The following is a 26,014-nucleotide window of genomic DNA, read 5'->3' on the forward strand; positions in this document are numbered from 1 at the left end:
TATCTAACGCCGATAGGCGTCGGGAAGGTGGTAGCCCCAGACCGCCTAATGCCGAAAGGCGTGAAGAGCGGTGGACGGAGATTAGCGGGGATCGCATGAGCCAATGCGCGTGCACCCCACTGCTAACTGCGATCGCGGCTGGCAGGTTGAAAAAAAAAAAACCGTCCGTTAACACTTGTACAGCGCTGCAATCTACTGCAGTGTTGTACCGGCACACAAAGTGATCCCTCTTGTAGGCTGATGCGAGAGATCACGCTCATTGGATCTTGGAGGGGGGGGGGCTGGGAGGGGGAATTAAAAAAAAACGACATGTATTAAAAAAAAAAAAAAAAATATTATATATATATATATATATATATATATATATATATATATATATATATATATATATATATATATATATACACACATTAATAAAAAAAACATTGCAGCACCAATCAGATACCACCAAAACAAAGCTCTGTTGGTGGCAAGAAAAGGGTGGGAGATTCATTTGTGTGATAAGAAGTATGGCCCTGCAGCATTCAGTTAAAGCTACAGTTGCCTGAATTGTAAAAAATAGCCGGGTCACTAGAGGGGTGTAAGCCTGTGGTCATGAACTGATTAACATAACTTTTACACATTGTTGGTGGTACAGACTACTTTTTCAACTAGTAAATTCTTGTGTGTAACGTGTGCCCCATAACCCAACGTGCATAATGTGAACAAGGCTCACACCTCCTTCACAAAAACAAAAATTGAAAATCTCTTCACCACACAAAGGGAGTCTTGATACTAAATTTAATAACAGCAGATAGTGAAAAATTGTTTCTTCTTAAAATTGCTTAGGTAGGGAGCCCACGTATTGGAATGGCAGACATTGTGCCGCATAGTGTAAAACACACACAAAATCACGTACTGTATAAAGGAAACCCAAGGTGAGAGTGATATGGAGGCTGCCATATTTATTTCCTTTTAAACAATACCAGTTGCCTGGAAGTCCTCCTGATCCTGTGTCTCAAATACATTTTGCTGAAGACCCTGAACAAGCATGCAGCATATCAGGTACTCTGACTCAGCTGACTCAGGTTTTACTGGATTAGCCATATGCTTATTCCAGGGATTTGACTCAGACACTACTTATGCCAGAAGATAAACAGGGCTGCCAGGTAGGGATGGCCCAGCCTTGGAGAACTCATGGAGATGCACATGATCAGTCTGATCAGCTGATAGATTTGTAAGGCTCTGATTTGCTGGTCATGATCATGTGTTAAACCAGGGAGTCATCACAGCAAATCAGAGGCTTACAAATCTATCAGCTGATCATGTGCTTCTCCATGAGTTCTCCAAGGCTGGGCCATCTCTACTGCCAGGCAACTGGCATTGTTCACAAGGAAATAAATGTGGCTGCCTCCATTTCCGCCTCACCTCTGGTTCCCTTTAATGAAAGTCTGTGGGCTACACACAATTCCCATTGGGTTACGAGTCACAATTTGTCTTTCAAGCCCATTTTAAAATACAGCTTTGTTTTTTTCCCACATGCAAATTGCACACAATGGTTTCCCATTCGCATTGGAGACGCAATAGGTGTGTTTTTTAACTTGTTTTTCTATAAAGTAATATACTTACTCTTGTTTTCTCTTCTTCAAATGGCAGATCAGCAAAACCGCAAATGCATTAAAAAAAAAAAAAAGTATCAAAGCGCATGGTTTGCCGCATTGACAAGTGAGCTCCCAGTCTGACGTATAAGGTTCTCTTTACTCTGTGGTAAAAGTCTTGCCATCACACTTGAATTATTCCAGGTGGAAGAGAGGAATGAGACCAGCACTGCTTGCAATCAGTTTATTGCAACTCAAATCATACATGCAGATACAGTATAAAAAAAATCCAATTCACTTACAGATTTAGATTGTGCAGGTGTCTGTGAGGCTGTCTCAGTGGAGGCATGCAGGACACAGATGGGCTCCTACAGAGTAAAGTGATTAATCAGCAGATCACATGACACTCTGCTACAGCAGTCAGCACACTTTCCTCAAAGCAAAGTCCGATGTAAGGTTTACAGTAGACCTGAACTCTTGCACAGGACAGGAGGAAAACCTAGAGAAATACACCCTGTATGCCTTAAGAGAGTTAAGCCTGTCCAATCCCCCCTCATCTGGGACTAATCACCACTGTAATTAAATCTCTTCAGCTGGGTCAGCTCAGGAATCTCTTCTGCTACAGCAGAGCTGTTAATTTGTAAACACGGGAACCCTATGTCTGCTTCCATGAAAGCAGGAATTAGACACACTGCAGATGTATTACAGTATTTGTGTCAGCTGTAACAAAAAAAATGTTTTTCTGTAAAGGTTATTATGCTGTTGTTTATCTTTTAGAGCAGAGAGGAAGTTCTGAGTTCAGGTCCGCTTTCATTTAAATATACGGAGTGGCTTAAAAGCTAAAATTCTCTGTGAAATTATTTTAATTCTTGATGTTAAGGCTACAGAATGACACTACAGGAGTGCAGAGTATTCCATATATTGTATAAAAGATAGAAGCTCATTCAGCTAGTAGCGCTGTATTCCTGCTTCTATACCACAGTCCTCAATGGATTTTTTTCCTTCTCCGCTTGAAAGGCTAATAAAAGAGAATGGGTGAAAGAAAGCCATAAGCCGCCTCTGTCTGCAATCCATGTCGTCTCATCTGCAGCAGGAGAAACGGACCATTTCCATGTCTGGCCTGACAGTAACACCTGAACTGGCAAGAGTGCAATTCCCTCTGATTTATAGAATAACCGGGTGACAAATGATGACAAAAATAAACTTTTACTGCAGCGAGCTGCTCTTTTATTTATGAAATTTGGCCATGCAGTGAAATCTTTTATCTGCAAGTTGTAACACAGAGTGGAAATGAGCAATTATGATGGGGTAATAGTGATCTGCCGGTGGAGGCCGAGTCAGTTGGAAATGGATTGAGGAGAGAATAGGCAGCGCACCATGATAAATGTGAACATTGCTTCGCTGACAGATGATCTAACAGGTGTTCATAACAACTATATAAGAGGATTTATTTATGACCAGCCACAGCCGCAGCAGTGTAAATCAAACACAGCAGCTGCACTCCACTGAAACAAAGTCCCTGATGAAGGCGCCGAGCAAGAAGCCACACAACGCAAGCCATGCTAGAATCTCAATCATCAAATAAGTTTCACTTAATTATGCCGCTGCCTATAAAGCACAATTACGCCCAATTAGGAAACTCTGCAACTTTGTGTTGTTGTAAGAAGCTACTCCAGGGCAAGGGATGTGCTTTTAAAGTGAACCGGTCATGATAAATACGGGCTTTTAATGCTTTTTCTTTTTCATTTTTAGGAAATTGCTAATTCTTGGGCAGACATGCCTACCATGTGCTTAGGCTTGGATTTACATCACAGGAGCCTATAGGCACAGATGTCCTGGCACCTTAGACTTCGCCCTCCATGAACCTACAAAACCTCTGCCGAACCGCACCACAAGTGTGCTGGCTGTCCCAGCTGTCACGTCTCCCTTTCTTCCCTTGCCCGTCATAGGTAGCTCCATGTGCCCCTTAGGATTAGGTAGCCATAAGAATCCTCAATATTAAAGGAGAACTCTAGTGAGAGGTATATGGAAGCTGCCATATTGATTTTCTTTTAAAGTGGAATATAACCCTGCATTTCATCTTTGCTCTAAAACATAATTTACAGCATATTATATGCAACCAGCATTTTTTTTTTTACCAGACCAGCATTCGAAGGGTTACACACAGAGCTTGAAAGTTCCCTGCAGTGAATTGCAGACGCATTTGAACTTTAGATAATGTTATCTTGTGTTTACTTAAATGTATCAAGTGAGGAATGTGACACATTCTCTAACTGTGCAGGAGCTGCTAGAGACAGAGAGACACTGAAAACTTGTCTGCCTGCAAAACACATTGGTAGATAGAGGAAAGGTAGTTTGTCTTCTTTAGGACCGCACTCACCCGTTCAGATAGACCACTGTCAAACTGGTCATTAGAGTTTTAGGGGTGTTCCTCGTTGACCTCCTTTCGGGGAGTCCTTATTGCGCCGCCCATCTGTTGTCCGTGTAGAGTGATGGTGATGCCTCCGATATGGATAGATGACTCCAATATATCTGGACGCCTTCAATACTCCTCATAGAGGGTAGATGTCTCCAATATACCTCATAGAGGAAATGAATAGTCCATAGCGTAACTCCATAAAAAGTATAACAAGTTTATTCCATAAAATATACTCACAAACATACGGTTTGGTACAGGCATTTAGAGTGATTAACGGGCTCTCCCCCGTGCCTCCCGGGTAAGGCCTATAGAGGTTATCCGGAGTGTCCTACACGGACAACAGACGGCAATAAGGACTCCCCGGACTGAGGTCAACGAGGAACACCCCTAAAACGCTAATGACCAGTCTGACAGTGGTCCATCTGAACGGGTGAGTGCGGTCCTAAAGGGGACAAACTACCTTTCATCTATCTACCAATGTGAAGCGCTATCTATACAGAAAATTTGCAGAAGGGACATTATTAGAACTGAAGTGGAACTTTTTAGTTTTTAGTTCTTAGTTTAACTTTGTTTTCGTTTTTATTTCTGGTATATGAACATTGCAGCGCTATTTGATATACATACAGCCTGCAAAACAGCAACGAATAAAAACCGTTATTAATAAAATGCAAAGTCAGCTCACAAGGCAAAAAAATGTACTTTTGGAAACCTATAACTTCTAAATGAATAATAATACTTATGCACAAATGCAAATATGATAACCGTATGGCATATAAAAAGTAGGTAAACATGTTTTTATTGAATATTATGTAAGGGTTTTAAACCGCTTTAAGCAATACCAGTTACCTGGCAGCCCTGCTGAGCTATCTGCCTACAGAATCACACCAGAAACTAGCATGCAGCTAACCTCGTCAGATCTGACAAAAATAAAAGTATTAGAGGCAGAGGATCAGCAGGATAGGCAGGCAACTGGTATTGCTTAAAAGGAAATCAATATGGCAGCCTCTATATACCTCTCACTACAGTTCTCCTTTAAGTAGTTAAAGGTGCTCCTGATTGGAGGGAGATATAGTCAGTGGAATGCTGAGAACAGGGTGAGTAACCTCTTATTTACGCTCTGCTCGGGACTCTGCACAGGGAAGGAGGGAGGGAGGGGAGTGAGCAGCCTTACCATCATCAGGCGTCTGTAGGCACGCACCTACAATGCCTTATTGTAAATTTAGCTCTAATGTGATTACTGGCCTGTTTCCACTATGCCTGGATTTGGGCTGAATCAGCAGTGTTTCCCTGCAGGTGTTTTGGGCGGGAAAACGCTGCCTATGCCTCTAATTGGCTGCTGTCCAAATTGCACTAAGGTGCGATTCTGGATGGCATGTTGCATATTCCTGCAGCACGCAACCAAATCCCTATAGCCATGCATGGCTCGGCTTAATGATTTGGGCTGCGTTTTCGCAGCATAACAGGAGCTGCGGCTGAATAGGAAACTGTTGCGGCTTCTAGTGGACACCCACCCGATCCAGAATAAACATTGTTCCCCTGGATGTCACATACATGCATGCTAGTTCCGAGTCACGTTATGTCTGTAGCATTACTACAAATCAAAGGGGCCTAAATGCAAAAAAGTTCGATGGTGCCCCCAGACCTTTTCATGGGACAACATGGGACTATTCTGATTCAATGTAAAGTAGTAAGTGTACAACTTGTATAACAGTGTAAATCAGATGTCCCATCAAAATTACTCAATACAGCCTCTGTGCCTGTACAGCGTTTCCTCAGCCCCCCCCCCCCTCCCCCACGCTCTGCTGTCCCCCAGTAAAAAAAACCGCTGTGCTAGAGACATGCACCTTGCAGGCTGTTTATCTTGTGCTGCCATTCAACCGCCGCTCCACGCCTGCATCCCTTCCCTCCAGTCAGGGAGGCATGGGGGCAAGCATGGCTGCACAGCACAGGAGCAGGTATAGCACCAATGGTGTAGTAATAGGGGGTGCAGAGGTTGTGACCGCATCAGGGCCCTTGTGCCAGAGGGGCCCCTTGGGGCTCTCCCTCAACTGCAGTATTAGCTCTATATTGGTCCTGTGCTCATATCACATCTATAGATGCTTTGAATAGTGGTAATCATGAACAAACTGCTCCCCATCCCCTTCTTGCACCTCTGACACTGTAGTTGCCATTGGCCGGTTTTGGTGCTTAGGGGGCCCCAATGTAAATCTTGCATCGGGGCCCGCAGCTCCTTAGCTACGCCACTGTATGGCGCCAATGGTGCTGTGTCGCCCGTGGTACAAACCATGCCTGCACCCCTCTAGATACGCCTCTGGAAGTAGTTTGGCAGTTGTGAACCCTTGAGCTTTCCATAAGCCTGCTCATCATTGGAACAATCTAAAAGGCACAATAGCAGTCATGTGGCTTCCATAGTTTATCTTAAAATAAAGGTGCTTCCTGTATTCTCAATGTTTCCAAATACCTCTGCCATTTGAATAAAAACTTTTTGAAACTAAACTTACACTTACTTTGCTAGCCTGGTGACAGCTGGAGGAAGCCATCACATTAAGATAGTTTTCTTCTGAACATAGGGTTTAATGAGCTGCTGTTCCCTCACCACTCAGTTTTCTTAGCGACTTTGACTTAACTATCTGAGTATTTGAATCATTTGTTATGGTCTTGATGCACTACCAGGGGGCTGAGGAGCTACTACTGTTGGCCAGTTCACCAGGCAAAACTTTACCCCACTAGGATGGGTAGACAATGTCTCACAATCACTATTGGAATGTAAAATTGTACACTTATAATACTGAGCCCCCCATTCATCAACAGGCTTCACTAAGTAGTAGTAGCCTTTCACGCCAAAGCAATGTTCCGGCAAGCTGGATGTAGAGACAATTCTGTACCCTCATCATAACATGTTGGTAGTTTTCTGACAAATGCCATGACTTTGATAAATGATGTAGAAGTGGACAAAAGTAACCACCTTGACATTAAGTTTGCCACAACACCATCATTCCTATTAATATTGGGTATGTAGGTAGGATTTGTCCTTAATGATATAAAACTAGTCATCTGCAGTGGCTGGGTAACGATCTCCATCTCTACAAGGATGGAGAGTGAAAACCTCAAGTTCTTAGGGCCCATTCACACTTAAGGTGGCCACACCATACAATTTTTCACATATCTGTTCAATTTAAGAATTGAGTAACCAAGCAGCTCAGGGTGACCCAAACTACTAGGAATGTGTAGGGGGATAAAAGGGACCAAAAAGCCCTCTTACTAAAAAAAGCAAAGCTTGGTGTAATTGCCTTCTTAAAACAGAAGGAAATTTGCAATAATTCAGTTATAAATGAACATTTGTGGTTACCCACAATGCACTACTACTAAATATGCAAATTATCCCTTTTCACCATTGTTAAGCCAAGCAAGCATCCAGAACCGCTGGTATATAGCAAGCCTAAAGCTATAGGCTTGCTATATACCAGCGGTTCTGGATGCTTGCTTGGCTTAACAAGGGCGAAAAGGGATAATTTGCATATTTAGTGGTAGTGCATTGTGGATAACCACAAATGTTCATTTATAACTGAATTATTGCAAATTTCCTTCTGTTTTAAGAAGGCAATTACACCAATTTAAGAATTGCAATCAATTTTTCTGACTGATTGTAACATTTCAAAAATCTGATCAATGTACCACACACCTATGTTCAATTTTTCCCCAGTTATGATAAAACTGATCGGAAACTGAGAAAATTGCTTGGGTGTGTATATTAATAAATTGACAAACACACACCATACAATCTTTAGAAAGATTGAAGAAAAATATCTGGCATTCCGGATCGATAATAGAAGAAAACGGGAAATCCGATCGGATTTTTCAGTCGAATGAAAAAAAAAAAAGCTTTCAAATTTTTTGGGAGATCCGTTGATTTTTATTGAATTGCTGTAAAATCGGATCATTTTATTGTATCGTGCGTGGCCACCTTTAAAAAGGCAAAACTGTGCTTAACGATACCTTTTACGCAGGTGATTTTACCGCGATTAGCGCAGTAAAAAATTGTACACTTCTGCGATTCCTGACAATCAGCACTTGTTTAAGCACTGTACCGCTATCGCTTGAGAATCGCTGCAAAATGCTGCAGGCAACGCGTTTTGCGATTGCCGTTAATTGCGGAACGTCCGTGATCGGTGGCAATCGCAGCAGTGAGATCACTGTCATTCAGTTATAATTGCGTTTTAAAAAGCGCTAGCACTTCGGCGATTAGCGGCCATTAAAGGGCCCCATTTCTTTTGTTGAAATTTGTGGCTCTCATGTAGCAACCAAGGTCATAATGGATAATATAATGATAGTTGTCAGTAGTGGCAAATATATCCACCCTACAGATACCTTTTTTTGGCACAATTCCAGGCATGTTGGATCCAGTGCACCTCAACAGCAGCCCCCCAACCAGCCAATTTTGGGGCTGTTTATTGATGCACTTTTAGTACGAAGACATACTTGTAGAAGCCGTGAACAATTCAGTTTCCACTTTTTTTGGCCCAGTGCACACCGGGCGGATCCGCCGGCCGAATCCGCCTGAAAACCCGCATGGCTAATGTATCTCTATGGGCTGGTGCACACCGGCGATTTGAGGTTTTTAGCAAGCCGCAAACGTGCCTCTTGCGGCACGCTAAAAACCTCAAACCGCCGGTGTGCACCAGCCCTTAGAGATACATTAGCCATGTGGATGCTGATGCGGCCGGTGAACACCCGGCGGATCGCATCAAGATCCGCCCGGTGTGCACTGGGACTAAACTCTGTCATCCGCACCCAAAACCGCTAGCGTTTTGTGGATCTGCTAGCGGTTTTGGTGTGCACTAGGCCTTCCTCCACTTTTCAAAGTCTGCTCTTCAGCAGAGATGGTCAGTGAGAAGTTACTATTTTCAAGTTGATGCCAATGTTATGTGAAACATATTTTATAATTATGAAGCTTGGAACTGGACCACTCAAAATCATCAGCTACTGCATTTAATGTTGTCCAATTCAAAGCTGCATACATTTTAATAAAAGTAAAAAAAAAAAAAAAAAAAAACTAATATAATAGTCACTGTTTTTATACTCGTTATTCTAGAAACAAAAGGCATTTTTGGTTGGTAAACTAGTTTGGAAAAGTGAAGTAAAAGTACCATGAATAACTTATCATGAAGAAAACACAAAAGTGGTGAAAGAAAGTTCTCTACTTTCTTGGGGGGGGGGGGAGTGTTTGTCCTTTTTGTATTTAGAAAATACAGTGGATGAAAATTTTCTGAAAATTGGTAAACAATGAAGGGACATCACATTTGAATTTACACTTTTTGGCACTTCCATAAATATGATTAACAAAAACTAGTAATTCGGGCTAGTCAATGAAATAATTCTGAGTTGATGCAGGATTATGCAAAATGTGTATGTAAATGTATGCATAAATGTATGTATCATCAAAGACGGAATCTTGCCAAGGTGGCATTCAATTGGTTCAATTCAAGCTGCATACATTTGCATAAAAAGTTTGTATAATTCTGCATCAACTTGGAATTATTTGCATCTCATTGACCATCATTACCAGGGATTTTTATCAACAGAAATTTGGAGAATTATTCTTGCTGCTCTGGTAGGGAGAATGAGGGCATCCCACCCTTGTGAGGTCACCCTCCAGCTCTCCAGACGATGTAGCATGGTGGAGGGGGCAGAGGTATTATTGCTGACGCCCTGCCATTCCCTCTCTAACGGGCTCTGCCTTCGCTCAGTGGTTCTTCTGTCTTGCTAAGTTATTGAGAGCATTGCATTTACTTTGCATTCATGAGCTTGTGTTCAGGTATACCGTACTTTAAAGGGGAACTTCAGCCTAAACAAACATACTGTCATTAAGTTACATTAGTTATGTTAATTAGAATAGATTGGTAATAAATCTAAGATTTTAAAAGAACAGGCAAATGTTTGTGATTCATGAGGGCTGCCATCTTTGTCATGGGGGCAGCCATCTTTTTGGTTGAAAGGAGGTGACAAGGAGCAGGAGACACAGTTCGCACTGTCCTGTGTCCTGATAACCCCTCCCAGCTGCACACGCTAGGCTTCAAATGTCAAATTCAAAATATAAGAAAAAAAATTTGCACCAAAACAGCAGAATGAGAGCAACAACATCAGAAATCCCATCATGCTTTGCACAGCATCAGGGGAAAAATGCCCGGGCAGTTTTCTTATGTGCATCTAAAAATGAGGCTTGTATAAGAGAAACAAAGTTCTTATGCTGTGAAACTGTTAAAGAAACACCAGGCCTTTTCAGTGCTGCTGAGTCGATTTTTAGTCTGGAGGTTCATTTTAAAGAAAACCTAAACAAAACTACCTTCCACTTAAGCCCTTCTGTACTATGTTATACAGCCCTGATTGACGTATTAATATTCTTATTCAGTAAACCAGGAAAATTATATGATGCCTTCTTCCTGGGGCTTTAAACTTGCTTTTAGGAAATTCTACAAGTTACTTATTACAATTAGCCAATATTGCTGCTACTGTGACTAAAAAGGTTAGCTTTTCCTCTGCTTCTCCCTTGCTAGATTTTTTTTTTTTGTAACATTAGAGATTCATATCCTAATCAAGCCAGGCAGTGTGGTGTACTCCTAACAGTTATAACAGGGGGACTTCAACAGTGGAAAAGATAAGAGCTGTAAATATGAAAAAAATATATATACATGGAGCTGTTATTATAAGGTGAACAAACTCATAGTAGTTATTTGCAAGTAATTTCTGAGTGCAGGTGCACTTTCAGGATTTCAATTCTGGGTTTGAAGAAACCTCAATGTGACAGCAGTGACTAGCCACTGTAGCTGTGGGCTTTATAGGGGAACTTTACTGATACTGAACAGAATAAAGTTCAATCCTGGGTTAAACAGGTGGAGTCGGAGGTGCCCGCTGACGTCATACCAGGAAACGGGGAGATCGTGTGGTAACGTGCTGCTCCGTTTTCCACGGCCGGAGCTTTCATGTGCATGTGTGATCCCCTGCATATCATTTTAATCATTAACACTTTTAGGACCGGCCACCTAACACCCCTTAAGGACCTGGCACTTTTGCATGGGGGGGGGGGGGGGGGGGGGAGGGTCGTGTTTGGGGGGTCAGGGGGGGGGGCGTGTTTGGGGGGGTCAGGCAGCCGGTGCCTGTTGCTGGGCTGTGTCCCCCCTGTGTGGCTAGGTGTCCCCCCTTGCACTAGCAGCTTTCAATTATCTTCCAGGCTCCAGCGGACACCACTGCTCTCTCAGACATCCCCACTTGTACTGACGCTGAGTCCCGGGTCGCGGCTTGATGACATCATCTAGCCGCGGCCCGGGACTTACGTCACAACGAGCATAGATGCCTGCAAGAGTGGTGGGGAGCGCCGATCGTCATGGGAACGGCAGGGAGGTGAATGGATCCTCTTCTTTCCCCCTACCGCCGCAGCTGCCAAATTGATCACAACGATCTGCCGGTGATTGTAGTAGCGATGTAGTAGCGATGGCTGCAGATCACTGAGGGGAGATGCCAGCTGTCATATGACAGCTTAATCCCCTCTCGGGTGCATACGATCACGTCGGGAGCGGAAACGGCAGGCGGCGTAGATCCTACGACGCATCAGGCTAGAACATCCACAAGTGCGGAGTATTTATTTATTTAACCCATTCGCGTTCCGTCATTTTCACTTGAGAAATGTTCACCTCCCATTCATTAGCCTATAACTTTATCACTACTTATCACAATGAACTGATCTATATCTTGTTTTTTCCGCCACCATTTAGGCTTTCTTTGGGGGGTACATTTTGCTAAGAGCCACTTTACTGTAAATGCATTTTAACAGGAAGAATAAGAAAAAAACGGAAAAAATTTATTATTTCTCAGTTTTCAGCCATTATAGTTTTAAAATAATACATGCCTCCATAATTAAAACTCACGTATTGTATTTGCCCATATGTCCCGGTTATTACACCGTTAAAATTATGTCCCTATCACAATGTATGGTGACAATATTTTATTTGGAAATAAAGGTGCATTTTTTCCGTTTTGCATCTATCACTATTTACAAGTTTAAAATAAAAAAAATGTCATCTTTACATTGATATTTAAAAAGTTTAGACCCTTAGGTAAATATTTACATGGTTTTTTTTTATTGTAATGGGTTTTTTTTTATATTATATTAAACATTTTACTTGGGGTAGTTTTGGGAGAGTGGGATGTAAACAATAGGTTTATAATGTAAATGTGTGTTGATTTTTATTTTTTTTAACTTTTAGTTGTAGTATTACTTTTTGGCCACAAGATGGCATAACGACATGACGTCACTCTAAGCGTAACATACGCTTAGAGAGACGCATGGAGGAGGTAACAGCCAGAGAAGCTGTCGCTTTTTCAGCGGGGGAGAGGAATCAGTGATCGGGCACCATAGCCCAATTCACTGATTGCCTGGCTAACGAACCAGGAACTACGTCCTGGAACCAAAATAGGTTAATATATCGCCGCCATATTACGCAGCGCTGTACATAGAATATTGTATTGTCATTAACTGTCCCTCAGAGGGGTTCACAATCTAGTCCCTACCATAGTCATATGCCTATATTGTGCAGTGCATGTATCATAATCTAGGGCCAATTTAGGGGGAAGTCAATTAACTTATCTGTATGTTTTTGGGATGCGGGAGGAAACCAGAATGCCCAGAGGAAACCCACGCAGACACGGGAAGAACATACAAACTCCTTGCAGATGTTGACCTGGCTGGGATTTGAATTGGGGACCCAGTGCTTACAAGGCAAGAGCGCTAACCACTACACCAACGTGCTGGAGTAGGATCTCATAGCGGCGGTCCCCAAAAGGTTAAACTTGGAGTCTGCTTTTATGAAGTGAGCCTCTTCCTTGGCTGACGGGCTTTGCATGATACCCAGTGACTTAAGATGCACTTCTGGTGAGTGTACCCACAAAGGGGGAGTTATTCTTTTATCCCTAATCTGGTGGTGGCACTACCCCCCTGGAGTGCAGCACGGGGTGGCCATTGTAGCTTGTTACAGGCAATACTTGGCACTATGTGCGGTTTAAATTATTTTACAGGGTTTTTGCTCCTATCTGATAGTAAGGAGTGAACAAGTGCAGTGATCTTGTCAGTGTAAAGTTACAGAGGTGAAGTGACCTTTTTATTGCTGCGATCCCCTGACAGTATTTGTTCCATTGGAGCGCAGTGATACTTTTGCTAGATGTAAATTTATGGTCCTCTTGAAATGTTTTATTGCAGCTGATATAATTTCTTGACATCTGTATACAGAAACATATAGGAGATCACAGAAATGGGTATCTCTTTCACAAACACTTTTATTTGAGAATCTGATAAAGAAGAAATGATTTCCAATGTATGAAACTACTCACAGCAGGGGTTCAATGACAGGAAAACCCCGTGATACGCACACATGGCGCACCACCACTTTACTAGCATGCTGCTATCTCCATCGGATCCAGACAAATATAAAAAAAATGTTTTCCAGGTAACAGCGAATGTTGCTTAAAAGCGGGGCTAGGTGACTGGGAAATATACGATGTTTGGTGTGCAAGTTTCCCCACCACAAGGGCTTGCATAGATGACAGATACTAGCATATTCTGAAGCGGTAGACAAGATTGTCCGGAGTGTATTCTTCTCACTCCTGCCAGATGGAAGGGCTATTATTATAAATGAAAGGCTGCAGTAGTGGATGCCAGGCAGTTTTGTTTTGTGCCAGATTCTGAAGTCCAGATGTAAGCTGGCTACCCCTGGGACAGAACAGGCTTCAGCTCCCGCAGCAGAATGGAGCCAATCACAGTCTTCTCTGTGTTTATGACGAGATGGGCCGTAGAGCCTTCCTTTAGCTCCACTGTGACCAGCATCAAAGACCCACTGTGCACAGTCTTAGCTGCAAACCTGCAACATAAGAGGAGGGAAAATGTGTTATGCAAGTCAGATCAAAGCTTCTCTTCTGCACTGTAGAACATATTATTAGCCTTTACCCCAGAGTGTTGCGTTTCTAACCATGCTGGGGTCACATAACACTATGCAGCCTACATGCATTTCAAAGAAATTAGCAACAAATGTTATAAAAAAAAATAAAATCTTGTTTTTATGCAGGTTTATAGTCCCTTTTATGGTATTTTGCAAGTATTCGTTAAAGAAACTCTGAAGCCAAATAAAATCAATGCTTTTAACTTTTATTAATGTTAAGCACTATAGCTAGTGCTAAAACGCTTTATCCCCCACAGCAAAACGAGGGATTTATACCCCCCAAATCCCCTGTGCAAAATCCACAACTTTCTTGTTCGTGGATTTTGCTGCCCATGGAGGCAGAGCTTTGAGCTGCAGCTCTGCCTCTATTCACGTCAATGTGCCCGCGGATCTCCGCCTCTCCCCGCCCCTCTCAGTGAAGGAAGATTGAGAGGGGCGGGGAGATGCAGCGTTCAGCTGGGATTGACGCGCGAAGAGGCAGAGCTAAAGCCCCAAGCAGGAAGGGCTCCCCGTATTTAGCAGAGGGGATTTGGGGGGTATAAACCCCTCGCTTTGCCGCAGGGATGCGGCATTTAGCACTAGCTATAGTGCTTAACATTAATAAAAGTTAAAAGCATTGATTTTATTTGGCTTCAGAGTCTCTAACCATTTCTGCCGCCCGGATGTGATGCTCACATCCAGGCGGCTGTTCTGCTGCGGTGCCGCGTTTAGGAGCGCTCCCACGCGCGATCGTGGGCACGCCCCCCGTACTGTCCCCCGGTAGCCCTGGGATCAGTGAACGGGAACATGGTTCCCGATCACCGATCCGTGTCCCCAGCAGAAAAACCGAAGCGCTCTTACTAGAGGTTTCAGTCTTTCTGCAAATAAAAATTTCCGCGTCCCCCATGTGCTTCCGGTTAGCGAGAAGCACAAAGGAGAAAAAAACCTCAAGGTGGCCATCTTGTGGCCAAATAGTAAAACTACATCTACATATTTTTTACATTACAATTTACACATATAATATTCAAAATTAACTGTTTATTTCCCACACCAAAATATTACCCAAACAAAATTAATGGGAAAAATTTTTTACAATTAAATAAATAAAATTACCTAAGGGTCTGAACTTTTTAAATATGCATTTGAAGGGGGTATACTACGAACATGTTTTAAATTATAAGCTTGTAAATAGTGATGGACACAAAACGGAAAAAATGCACCTCTATTTCCAAATAAAATATTGGTGCCATACATTGTGATGGGGACAAAATTTAAATGGTGTCATAACCGAGACAAACGGGCAAAAACATAGGTTTTAATTATGGTAGCGTGGATTACTTTAACGCTATAATGGACGAAAACTGAGAAATCATGATTTTTTTTCCATTTTTTTTCTTATTAATCCTGTTAAAATGCATTTATAAAAAAATAATTCTTAGCAAAATGTACCACCCAAAGAAAGCCTAATTAGTGGCGGAAAAAACAAGATATAGATCAATAAATTGTGTTAAGAAGTGATAAAGTTATTAGCGAATGAATGGGAGGTGAAAATTACTATGATGCATAAAGTGAAAAATCCCCACGGGCTGAAATTGTTAATGCCAGTTTGTAACTATTTACATATTTCAGGTGTGAACAGAAATTGAAGTGAAACGTAACCAGAAGAAAGTAGTAGGGGAGAAAATAAATCAATAAAATTATTGATACTTGTTCATGTTTGAGCCTGCAGGTCATCATCTAAATTACTGGCAGGCAAGAAACAAAAAAATTACGGACAGCACCAACTGTCATTATCACAAACACACTGCTTGCTTGGCAGCTGGCTACAGACGTTCTTTCCTAGGAAGCAACGAGGTTCACAGACAAGAAACAGTCAGGACCTAGGACCCCCCCCCCCCCATGATCTATTTGCGAAAACTAAGATTTCTCGTAGGGTATCAGCTACTGATTGGGATGAAGTTCAATCCTGGGTTAAAGTTCCTCTCTAAACTTTTGAGCTCAGAAATTTTTTTGGGGGGTCATCAGGAATCCCGGTTCCCTATGCCCATCAAAGCACAGGAGGTAAAAAAAAGTCTACAGTGGAACTTTTGCTTGATTGGTTTGTGCCAGGACACTAAGGAGAGAACATTTGTCCACGCTTGCCCCTCATAGGATCTGCTGCACAGCAAAGTCCAGTCTGCATGAATAAACAAGGTGGCCAAAGACCAGGCAAGCATTCCTGTTCATCTGTATAAAGGGGGAAGGTGGAAGAGAGAAATAAACCTTGCTGTACTGTAAGGGAATATAAAAGTGGTCACTGGGATGATATAATTTAGTGGATCTTTAATCTGCTCAGAGCAGCATACCACAGTAACATTACTGCCCAATGTAAATACAAATGGTCAGATCAGGACACTGAAAACTAACATCTGTATGTACTACAGTTATTTCAGCTGCCCAGCAAAAGGCTCCACTATTCTCCTGGCATGGAGGGGAGCTGTTGCTTAGCATTCACAGAACATTTGGAGAACGACCCAAACGGTTGGAACAACATTGAAAACTGCTTTCTAAACATTTAAAAAGCAAACAGCTTGCAAGCTAACTGCTGCCACTGATTTCAACAAGAGCGGGTGAACCTGGCAACCACTAATGGCTGATTGAGTCCAGTAGAAAAAAAATTGGCGTTTACCTAATGCAGGTGTCCCTACACAATGCATACGTCATCTATACAAATAGCAGGCAATAGAGGCACATATCTTAAATTTCAAGAGCAGATAATTACTTCTGATATATGAATCCAGCCAACCTGCCACAAACACAGACCCACTTGCTTCTGAGGACATCATCAGACTCCATGATAGGCATTTTCCTGCCCCAGTCCCCAATACTGCATCAAAACAGTACCCACAAAAACATTTTTTTTGTTTAACGATTATACAAGAATGAAAATAGAAAATAAAGTACTTATTAAAAAATAAAAAAATCACCAGAAAAAAAACTAATTAGTAGTAAAAAAACAAGATATAGTTCATTTTGGTGTGGTAAGTTGTGATAAAGTTATTGGCTAATAAATGGAGGAGTGCTGAAGTGTGAAAATTGCTCTGGTCTATAAGGGGAAAACAGCCTGTAGTGGTGAAGTGTTATGTGCTTAAATGTATGTGTGGTTAAAACAAGGCTCTGATCAATGATGGAGTATACCTGCGTTTATTACTTTTATAACAATAAGTGCATTACTTATCTTAGTTCTGTGTAATGTTGGGAATACACCATACGTTTTTTCAGCAGATAGATGGTTCCATAATTTCCGACATGTCCGATCTTATTTTCAATCGTCTTTCTGATCAATTTCTCATAGAAGTGAATGGAAATTGATAAGAAAATCGATAGGAAAATCGATCAAATATAAGATCGGACAGTACATCGACTGAAAAATCTCATTGTGTATTCCCAGCACTAGAATAGTTGCATGTTGATTTGCATTGTCTACACTAATGCTACGTACACACTTGAGATAAAAGTCTTTAGAAAAGGCAAGATTAGGCTGAACTCCCCATTAGATAAAAATCTTGGCAAGATGCTGCACACAAAGATGCTGTACAAATGCAACAGATCAGTTCCTGCAAAATGCATTCATAGTCTATGATATCTGCAGATCTCATACGCACCTTAACAGACAATCATCTGCAGATCGGATACATGAGGATGGATCTTCAGATCTGCAGATGAATGTCAGTTAAACAAGGTGTGTATGAGATCTGCAGATATCAGACTATGAATGCATTTTGCAAGAACAGATCTTTTGCAGATACTGATCTGTTGCATGTGTGCAGCATCTTGCAAAATATTTTTATCTGATGGGGAGTTCAGCTCAATAGAATAGACTGTGTAGGGAATGCTCTCATACTACATGGAAGGGGGTAAAATTAGTCTGTGATCTTGCCTTTTCCAAAGACTTATCTCAAGTGTGTACGTAGCATAAGAAATGATTCCTCAGTAGTCTGTTTGAGTGGTGCAGATACAATGGAGAAAATGGAATGGAGATTTTAGAAACAGTGGGGAAGATGTTATGCCTGGTACACACGATGAGATTTTCTGGCAGATTTACTGCCAGATCGGTTATTTCCAACATGTTCTGATTTCAGATTGATTTTCCATTTGCTTCTATGGAAAATCAGTCAGAAAATCAATCGTAAATCAGAACAGACATGTTGGAAATAATTGATCTGCCAGTAAATCTTATTGTGTGTACCAGGCATTAGAAGAATGTTCCAACAGTGGGTAACACACACTAGTAAGTTTACTGTTAGTATAGGCACAAAGTAACATTTGATGTGCATCTGGATGGGTCTATGCCAATATTTTTATTTGAAGGTAAAATCATTAATTATATTGATATATAACTAGCATTACTACTGATCCGTGCACCATTTTAAGACATTTTAACCACTTAAAGACAATCAGATGAATATATCCATATGACAAAGGTAATCTGATCTGCGCTATTGGAAATAACCACCACTGAAATCTGAATTTGATTAGTGGGTTAGTGGCCTACCAGTATGCAGTTTACATTCAGCAAAATCTTGGCGATAAACCAATGCTGTACTAATATAACAATCAAAAATACATTTATTAAAAGATGCCGCTTAGCGTCAATCTGGACGGATATATTCATCCAGTGGTGATGCGGTGGGTGCATGCACCCGTGGCTCGTTCTTGGCGGCTATTACAAGGGATCAAATGGGGAAGGGGAACGAGTGTTCCCCTGAGCCAACCGAAGCCCCTGTGAATATATCAACATGCCTGGAATCACAAGGCATGCTGATTCATAAATCTAAAAATAAAAGATTGAGCACTTCCTGGTAACTACAGCAAAGTGATTAGTGCCACCTAGTGGCCAAAAAGTAAAGTAAAAAATAAATTAAATATAATACATTATATATTTAATAAACCCTCAACCTCCTTAGCGGTAAGCCCGTGCTGGACACGGGGTAAGCCGCCAGAGGGTGCCGCTCAGGCCCTGCTGGGCCGATTTACATACAATTTTTTTTGCTACACACAGCTGCATGTGCATAACGATCGCCGCCGCTACCCGCGTCGAAGTCATCGCGATCGTCGCCATGGCGACGGGGAAGCCCATACAGGGAATCCCGTTCAGAACGGGATTCCCTGCAGGGTAAAAGCGCCGGCGGCGATCGGAGGGGTGGGAGGGATAGCGAAGGGAGGGGGGAAGCATGTAGCTAGCGCTAGGCTAGCTACATGCTTTAAAAAAAAAAAAAGTGCTGCGCTGCCCCCTGGCGGATTTATTGTACCGCCAGGGAGGTTAACCCTCCCCCGTGGCTACAAACCCCCCCCCCCCCCCAAAAAAAAGAAAAAAAACACAGTTCTACTTTGATCATCTGTGGGAAAAATATCCTTTATTAGTTGATGCTAATTAAACTCCTGCAGGTATTTGTAATTTGTAGAGCAGAGGCGCCAGGAAATATTAAATACACTAAAATCAGTTTAAAAATTGGGTATGGTGGATTTACATCTCACTCTATGACATGAATCGCCATGAGCAATCAAAACACAATATTTTTAATTGGTATGGACTACACTTGTGCTACGCATTTTGCAGGTAAAAACCAGCTTCCTCGGGTAATATTGGAGTCACTGGCTGGTGGTCCTTTCATGTATGGCGCCCAATTAAACGCTTTTTAAAGTAACCGTTAAAGAGCCCAGACATGGGCAACTGGCAACACAGATTGTCATGACCATAAGAGTCAATCTGTGTCAGTCTTTTGCAGTCTGAACATCAGGATGGTGCAGTCCAAACAGAAACAGAACCGCCCTCAAAGCAGGCTACTAACTTTCCCTTAACTCATCTGCTTCAAGTAATATTATGTAAAATTTGAAAGCCTGCTTTTTAGCTGCATAAAAAAAACAATCGCTTTGTTTATTAAGCTATTAGCCAAAACACTGCGATCTCTGTCAGAAGATAGGCTTTAACTACTTTAGACTTTTGGATGTTGCTACTACATTGACATTTACCATCTTGTGCCTAAATAGTACAACTACATCTACATACTTTTTTTTAAAATTAAATAAACACAATTTATTACATTTAAAATTAACAGTTTACCTCCCCCACAAAAAAAAAATACCTAAATACATAAAAACAAACAAACAAACAAACAAAAAAAAAACACAAAACAAATTGTTACCGAAGGGTCTGAACTTTTTTTTAATATGCATGTGAAGAGGATATATTACTATTTTTTAAATTATAAGCTTGTAAATAGTGATGGACGCAAAACTGAAAAAAATGCACCTTTATTTCCAAATAAAATATTGGCGCCATACATTGTGATAGGGACATAATTTAAATTGTGTAATAACCGGGACAAATTGGCAAATAAAATGTGGGTTTTAATTATGGCAACATGTATTATTTTAAAGCTATAATGGAGGAAAACTGAGAAATTATTTTTTTCCCATTTTTTTTCCTAATATTCCCATTAAAATGCATTTAGAAAAAAATAATTCTTAGCAAAATGTACCACCCAAAGAAAGCCTAATTGGTGGCAGAAAAAACAAGATATAGATCAATTCATTGTGATAAGTAGTGTTAAAGTTATTGGCGAATGAATGGGTGGTGAAAATTGCTCAGATGCATAAAGTGAAAAAAAAAACACTGGAGGCTGAACTGGGTAAGCACAGTAAAGTAGAGGTACACTAAAGGTGCCCATACATCTAGAGATTTGGATGGCCGATCGACAGATCTCTCCCTGTTTGGAGAGAAAAATGTTGGCTGCCATAAATGGCAGGCCGATTTCCGATCGATTTCTGCATAAAATCTTTTGGAAATCTGCCTCTTAACGCCGCTTTCTACACACGACACTCCATAATAACAACATAATAAAAGTTTACTTGAGGTTTTGGCAAATTTATTAAAAATAAACTGAGAAATTACATGTATTCACAGCCTTCGCCATGAAGCTCGAAATTGAGCTCAGACGCCTCCTGTTTTCCGTGATCATCCTTCGTTGCAGCTTAGTTGAAATCCACCTGTGGTAAAAATGTGGGAAACGATATGTGCTGTGAATACTTTCCAGATGCGCTGTATTTCGAAACAGCTCCTGGCCGATGTTTGTTGCTACCGGGTGACACAAACATGGCTATCATCATACTGTATCCTGCAATTTACACTGCTATATTTATCATCCATTTGTGTATTTGGTAGGATGTTTTTGAACTGTTAAGCCAACTGGACTTTAAAAATGATTCAATGTACGTTTCCCAGCCTTTTACAATTGAACTCTGCAAATAATTTTTTCTGAATAAAGCATCACGTTTATTCAGATTTTTGATTTACAGTGTTCTGGTCAACACTACACGAAAACTGAAAAATTCCAAGACACGGAAATCCCCCTAATTATATTTAATTAAAAGCAAAACTGTCCTATTGTGATCTTCAGTCGCCTGAAAAGCCACCTCCGACACAAAGAACTTCTGTCAAGCAGACTAATTCATTCAGGGAGTGCAGAGTGAGGTATGGAAAGGCGCAGTCTGCATGGCATGCCCCATGCAAAGCCACAGCCTCCCCTCACTGCTAACGGGGGAACAATGAAGTTGCTGCACATGGTCCTTTGAAAACACTAACAAGTACGGGAGCAGCTCCGCGACCTGCTCTGACCCCCACTCCGGAGGCCTTTCCACTCTTCCCTTTCTGAATGACACGTGTCTCAATCGCAGCCATCTGCCCCAATTTGTGAAACATCTCCGGCCACAATAGCAGGCAGTTAGCCCTGACAACAGAGGACAATGCAAAAATAATAAAACTGCTCCACTGACAGCACGAACCGGCTCCCTCAATAGTCAACCAACTGGTCAGTGTCTCCCACCTAACAATTAGCAAGGGCTCCTTCACAGCACAGACTGCAGTCTGCAGGGATCTGTTTAATTACCATCAACATAAAGGAGAGAGTGAGTTTATCAAAAATACTCAAAGAAAGAAGGGGAGGGAGAAAAAAAAATCACACTAGACTTAATTAAAATATTAGCCACTTAAGCAGGAAACCGACTCTTTAAATGGAAAGTAATTTCTTTTTTATATTTTGCCTAATCATATCAAATCCTCTTAACGCATTACGCTAGTTAGGAAAGCATAACATGTAATTTAAATCTTGTTAACCGGTTTAGAGGTAATAATTGCTATATTTTTATTTTACAAAGAGAAAAGATCAATATTTATTTCTCTTATCCTCAAGGCTGTCAACTGGGTCCTTTTCGTATTTAGCATCCGAGCATGTTCATACGCCAACAATGCTAGAATTCTGAGCATACATGCATAGTTTTCAAATGCTAAAAATAATAATTATTTAGTATTTATATAGTGCTGACATTTTGCACAGTCTGTACAGAGTTTATAGTCTTGTCACTGTCTCTCAGAGGGGCTCACAATCTAATCCCTGCCATAGTCATATGTCCATTTTAGTCTAAAAGCCAATTAATTTATCTGTATGTATTTGGGATGTGAGAGGAAACTGGAGTGCCTGAAGGAAACCCACACAGACATGGGAAGAACACACAAACTCCTTGCAGATAATGCCCTGGTCTGTTGCGGCGACAGGTCGACCGTGTTTATGACGCTCGCGCCCCGAACCGTCGCCCGTCAAAGCTGTCGGCAGGCGATTGGCGCCGTAACTTCGCCGCAACTGTCGCTAGTCCGCCATGTGTATGCGGACTAGCGACAGCAACACACTTACCTTGGACGGAGCTTCCGGCGGGGGGAAGAAACTTCAGCGACAGCTTCCGCTGCATCTCTGTCCCTCTGTGCGCCGTGTGTACGGCTGTTGCACAGAGGGACCTGGCGACGAGCTATCGCTGCTTTTTGTTATTTTTTATTAGTCTTGCTACATTTGTGCCTCATGTGTACGAGGCTACAGTGGTCTGTGCTGGAGAAGATTACAAAACACACATTCATACATAATATATAAAGTATGGCTAAGTTTACAGCAGGACGCTGCGGTGCTGCATTATAAAATCTTACAATGTAGCTTACCACAATGCAATTAAAAGTCCATGCGATGTTCACAGTGCGACATTAGCGTTGCGCTGTAAAGTGTAGTGTTATGGTAACGCAATGCTGCAGTGAGTTATCTCTAAACACACACGTTACTAGGTACAGGAAAGCATACTTTTCATTGACTGTATGCTTTACTGTACCTACTTTATGTGATAATGCAAAAATAAATCTGCTTTACCTCGTTTTTGTTGCGTTGCGACTTTACAATGCAACGTCCTACTGTGAACCTAGCCTATATGTAAATGTATGTGTGATTTCTGTTTCAGAGTAAGCAGTTTATCGGCTTCATTCTGCAGCCCAAATTTGTCAGCGCCAATTTTAGATGTATGCAATTTCTGTGACATACCAAATCTCAATGAATTTCTGAAATGTACCAAATGTCAGTAAATCTCCAAAGTGTACCAAATGTCAGTAAATTACTGAGATGTGGGAAATGTTAGTGAGGGCAAGTATACCCTCGTCCAGGAGGGAAGTTTAAGCAGCTTGTTATCACTAACTGGTCCCAAATGAAGAGGATTTTCTCTTATGACACCTACAGTATGAGTTACACAGGAAATTAAAGATAGTAGAAAGGTATAAAAACAAAACAGACATTCAACTCTGTACTCACTGTAAAGTAAAGAAAAAAACTAATTAAAATATGTGGCCCAGTTGAAGATTTTTTTCTCCAATTTCATGTCCTATGACAGCCATAAGAGTGACAGGATGTGAGTGGAATTTTCCTCATTGTGAATCCAGACAGCATATAAAACCTAGAATGGGTTCTAAACCTTTCATCTGCTATCCAAACTGGGCCTAATTTGGCTTTCAAGTGATTCTGCCGTTGGCCAGCCTTTCCCTGTCTAGCAGTAATACTTTTATGGAACACAGCAGCCTTACTACCTTAGCAGCAAAAGCTGCTGTCAAAAGAGGGGCTCTACACTCAAGCAGTCATGATGGGTTGCAGTCATTACAGAAGAGGAATAGCAGGTTGGGTATTATGGTATAGGTAGAATGTGTGTGTTGCAGGAGAAGGAGGAAGTCCAGCCTCTATAATGAAAGCCACATGTCTGTGGAAAGTTTGCATGGAATATACCACTGTCACCTGATTATTATTACGCCAACTACTACAGGTTTATTTTAAGTTCTAAATACACAGGAGATGACACCATTAAACCTTGTGCTTTTATCACTTTTGCCACCAAACCAACATCAACAAGTGTTGATTTATCCTAACGTGTAATTTAAACAACTAGTGTAAGACAAACTAATTTGAGTAATGTACTATAAAGGAAGAAAGACACTTTTTCTATTTATTGATTTATAAGACGAATTACCAAAATTATATAAACCATCACAAATGAAAATGTGATACTTGTGTAGCTCGCCACCGGCTGGTTGCACTTGTAAACTATACAACTTTGCAAAATGCATAAAAGGATGGCTCCTAAGAGAATAACAGTTGCTGTAATGCTATGCTGGGTACACACTTTGCGATTTCCCGCTCGATACGCGGGATTGATTCGATTACTTCCGACATGTTTGATCGGGTTTCGATCAATACAGCGGTCAATTTTGCATACTTATCATGCAAAATCGACAGCTGTATCGATCAAAACCCGATCGAACATGTCGGAAATAATCGATAGATCCCGCTCAATCCCATGGATCGAGCGGGAAATCGCAACGTGTATCCCCAGCATTAGAGATCTGCCCAGTGTAGCAGTAAAGTGACACTATTAAGCTATTAAAACCAGCTGCCTAACATAGAGTAGGTCCTCCTTGTTCCACTAAGACCACTGCATGGATTCCACAATCCCCTCTCTGAAGGCATCCTGTGGTAACTGGCACCATGATGTTGACTACAGATTGGTATCCCCTTGTAAAACCCTGTACTCACTAAGTACCTCCAGCATAGTAAACGTCATCACACGTACCCCTTGACGAATATATATTTAATCATAGTACATAATAATTGGTTCTAAACCATTTCCAGGCATTTACTGTTGCTTTTAATTAGCTAAAATACTAATTTGGTGTTTAAATAATATTTATCATTTTTTAGAACTCTAAATTTGTTATTCTTGTTTAAGTATATCGAGCCCGAGTACCCATTGGAACCATCAGAAGTACCCCCTGGGGTACGCGTACCACACGTTGAGAACCTAGGCTATAGAGCACTCCCGTTCCTCTTGCGGTACTCAGGTTCCAGCGCAGGCTCCCCCCGTTAGAAGTCTCAGACTGATGGGTCAGAGACTGCTCTCTCTCCTGCTGCAGGAGGCTTCAGCAGTCTTTAGGAGCCCAAGTGCTCCCAAAGACTGGCTGCTCCGTACTGCACATGCAGAGAGATCATGCCGAAGCCTCCTGCAGCAGAGAGAACAGTCACCACATTGCTTATATGCCAATGTGCCATTACAATATATGAAATTGCATTGCCTTTGCTATGCAATTACATCGAGCAACGCAACACTCCAAAGTAAATATTTTCTAAATCAAAACAAAATTATCCTTAGTGCAAAGTTGTTCTAAAAAGATGCACCCTAGAATGCAAATAAGAAAATTAAAGACTATTGTGGTCGGCAAGGGGGCAGATATCCTAATTCAGGGAGAAAAATAACTGAGAACAAATGCATGAAAAGGGGATAGCCATCAACTAAAGCATAAAACTAAGAAGAAAACACCAACAATGTAAGAACGAAAAAATAAGATATTTAGTATACAGGTGTCTAGCACACCAAACTCTTGGCACAGATACTCCTTTTTTGCCTGATGAAGCAGGCTGTGTCTCGTGAAATGTGTCACACCTTGGAGGTTTTTTTTTGTTTTTTTTTTAAGTGACCAATAAAAAGTCTGGTTATGATAGCTATCTGACAGGAAGAAAGTGCACCGCTACCTCCTTTATACTAAAATCCTATTTATTTTTGGTTCTTACATTTTTGGCGCCACAGTTCGAACGATTATTCACCGCTGACGAAGGGGTGTTCCCCTCCTTTCCTTCCACTACGGACAGTGACTTTAATAGCCA

General features: G+C 41.4%; 1 protein-coding gene across 2 annotated transcripts in view; it reads right to left on the reverse strand.

Annotated features, from left to right (window-relative positions):
- Window positions 1-13,305: 13,305 nt before the first annotated feature.
- Window positions 13,306-26,014, reverse strand: part of AP3B1 (adaptor related protein complex 3 subunit beta 1) — a 348,388-nt gene continuing 335,679 nt past the window's right edge. For both annotated transcript variants that reach the window (XM_068249086.1, XM_068249076.1), the window contains exon 27: window positions 13,306-13,904. In XM_068249086.1, coding sequence (XP_068105187.1) covers window positions 13,751-13,904 — 154 coding nt within the window. In that variant the 3' untranslated portion in view covers window positions 13,306-13,750. The remainder of the gene's footprint in view (window positions 13,905-26,014) is intronic.

This window comes from Hyperolius riggenbachi, chromosome 1 (assembly GCF_040937935.1).
Source record: "Hyperolius riggenbachi isolate aHypRig1 chromosome 1, aHypRig1.pri, whole genome shotgun sequence".
NCBI classification, from domain to species: domain Eukaryota; kingdom Metazoa; phylum Chordata; class Amphibia; order Anura; family Hyperoliidae; genus Hyperolius; species Hyperolius riggenbachi.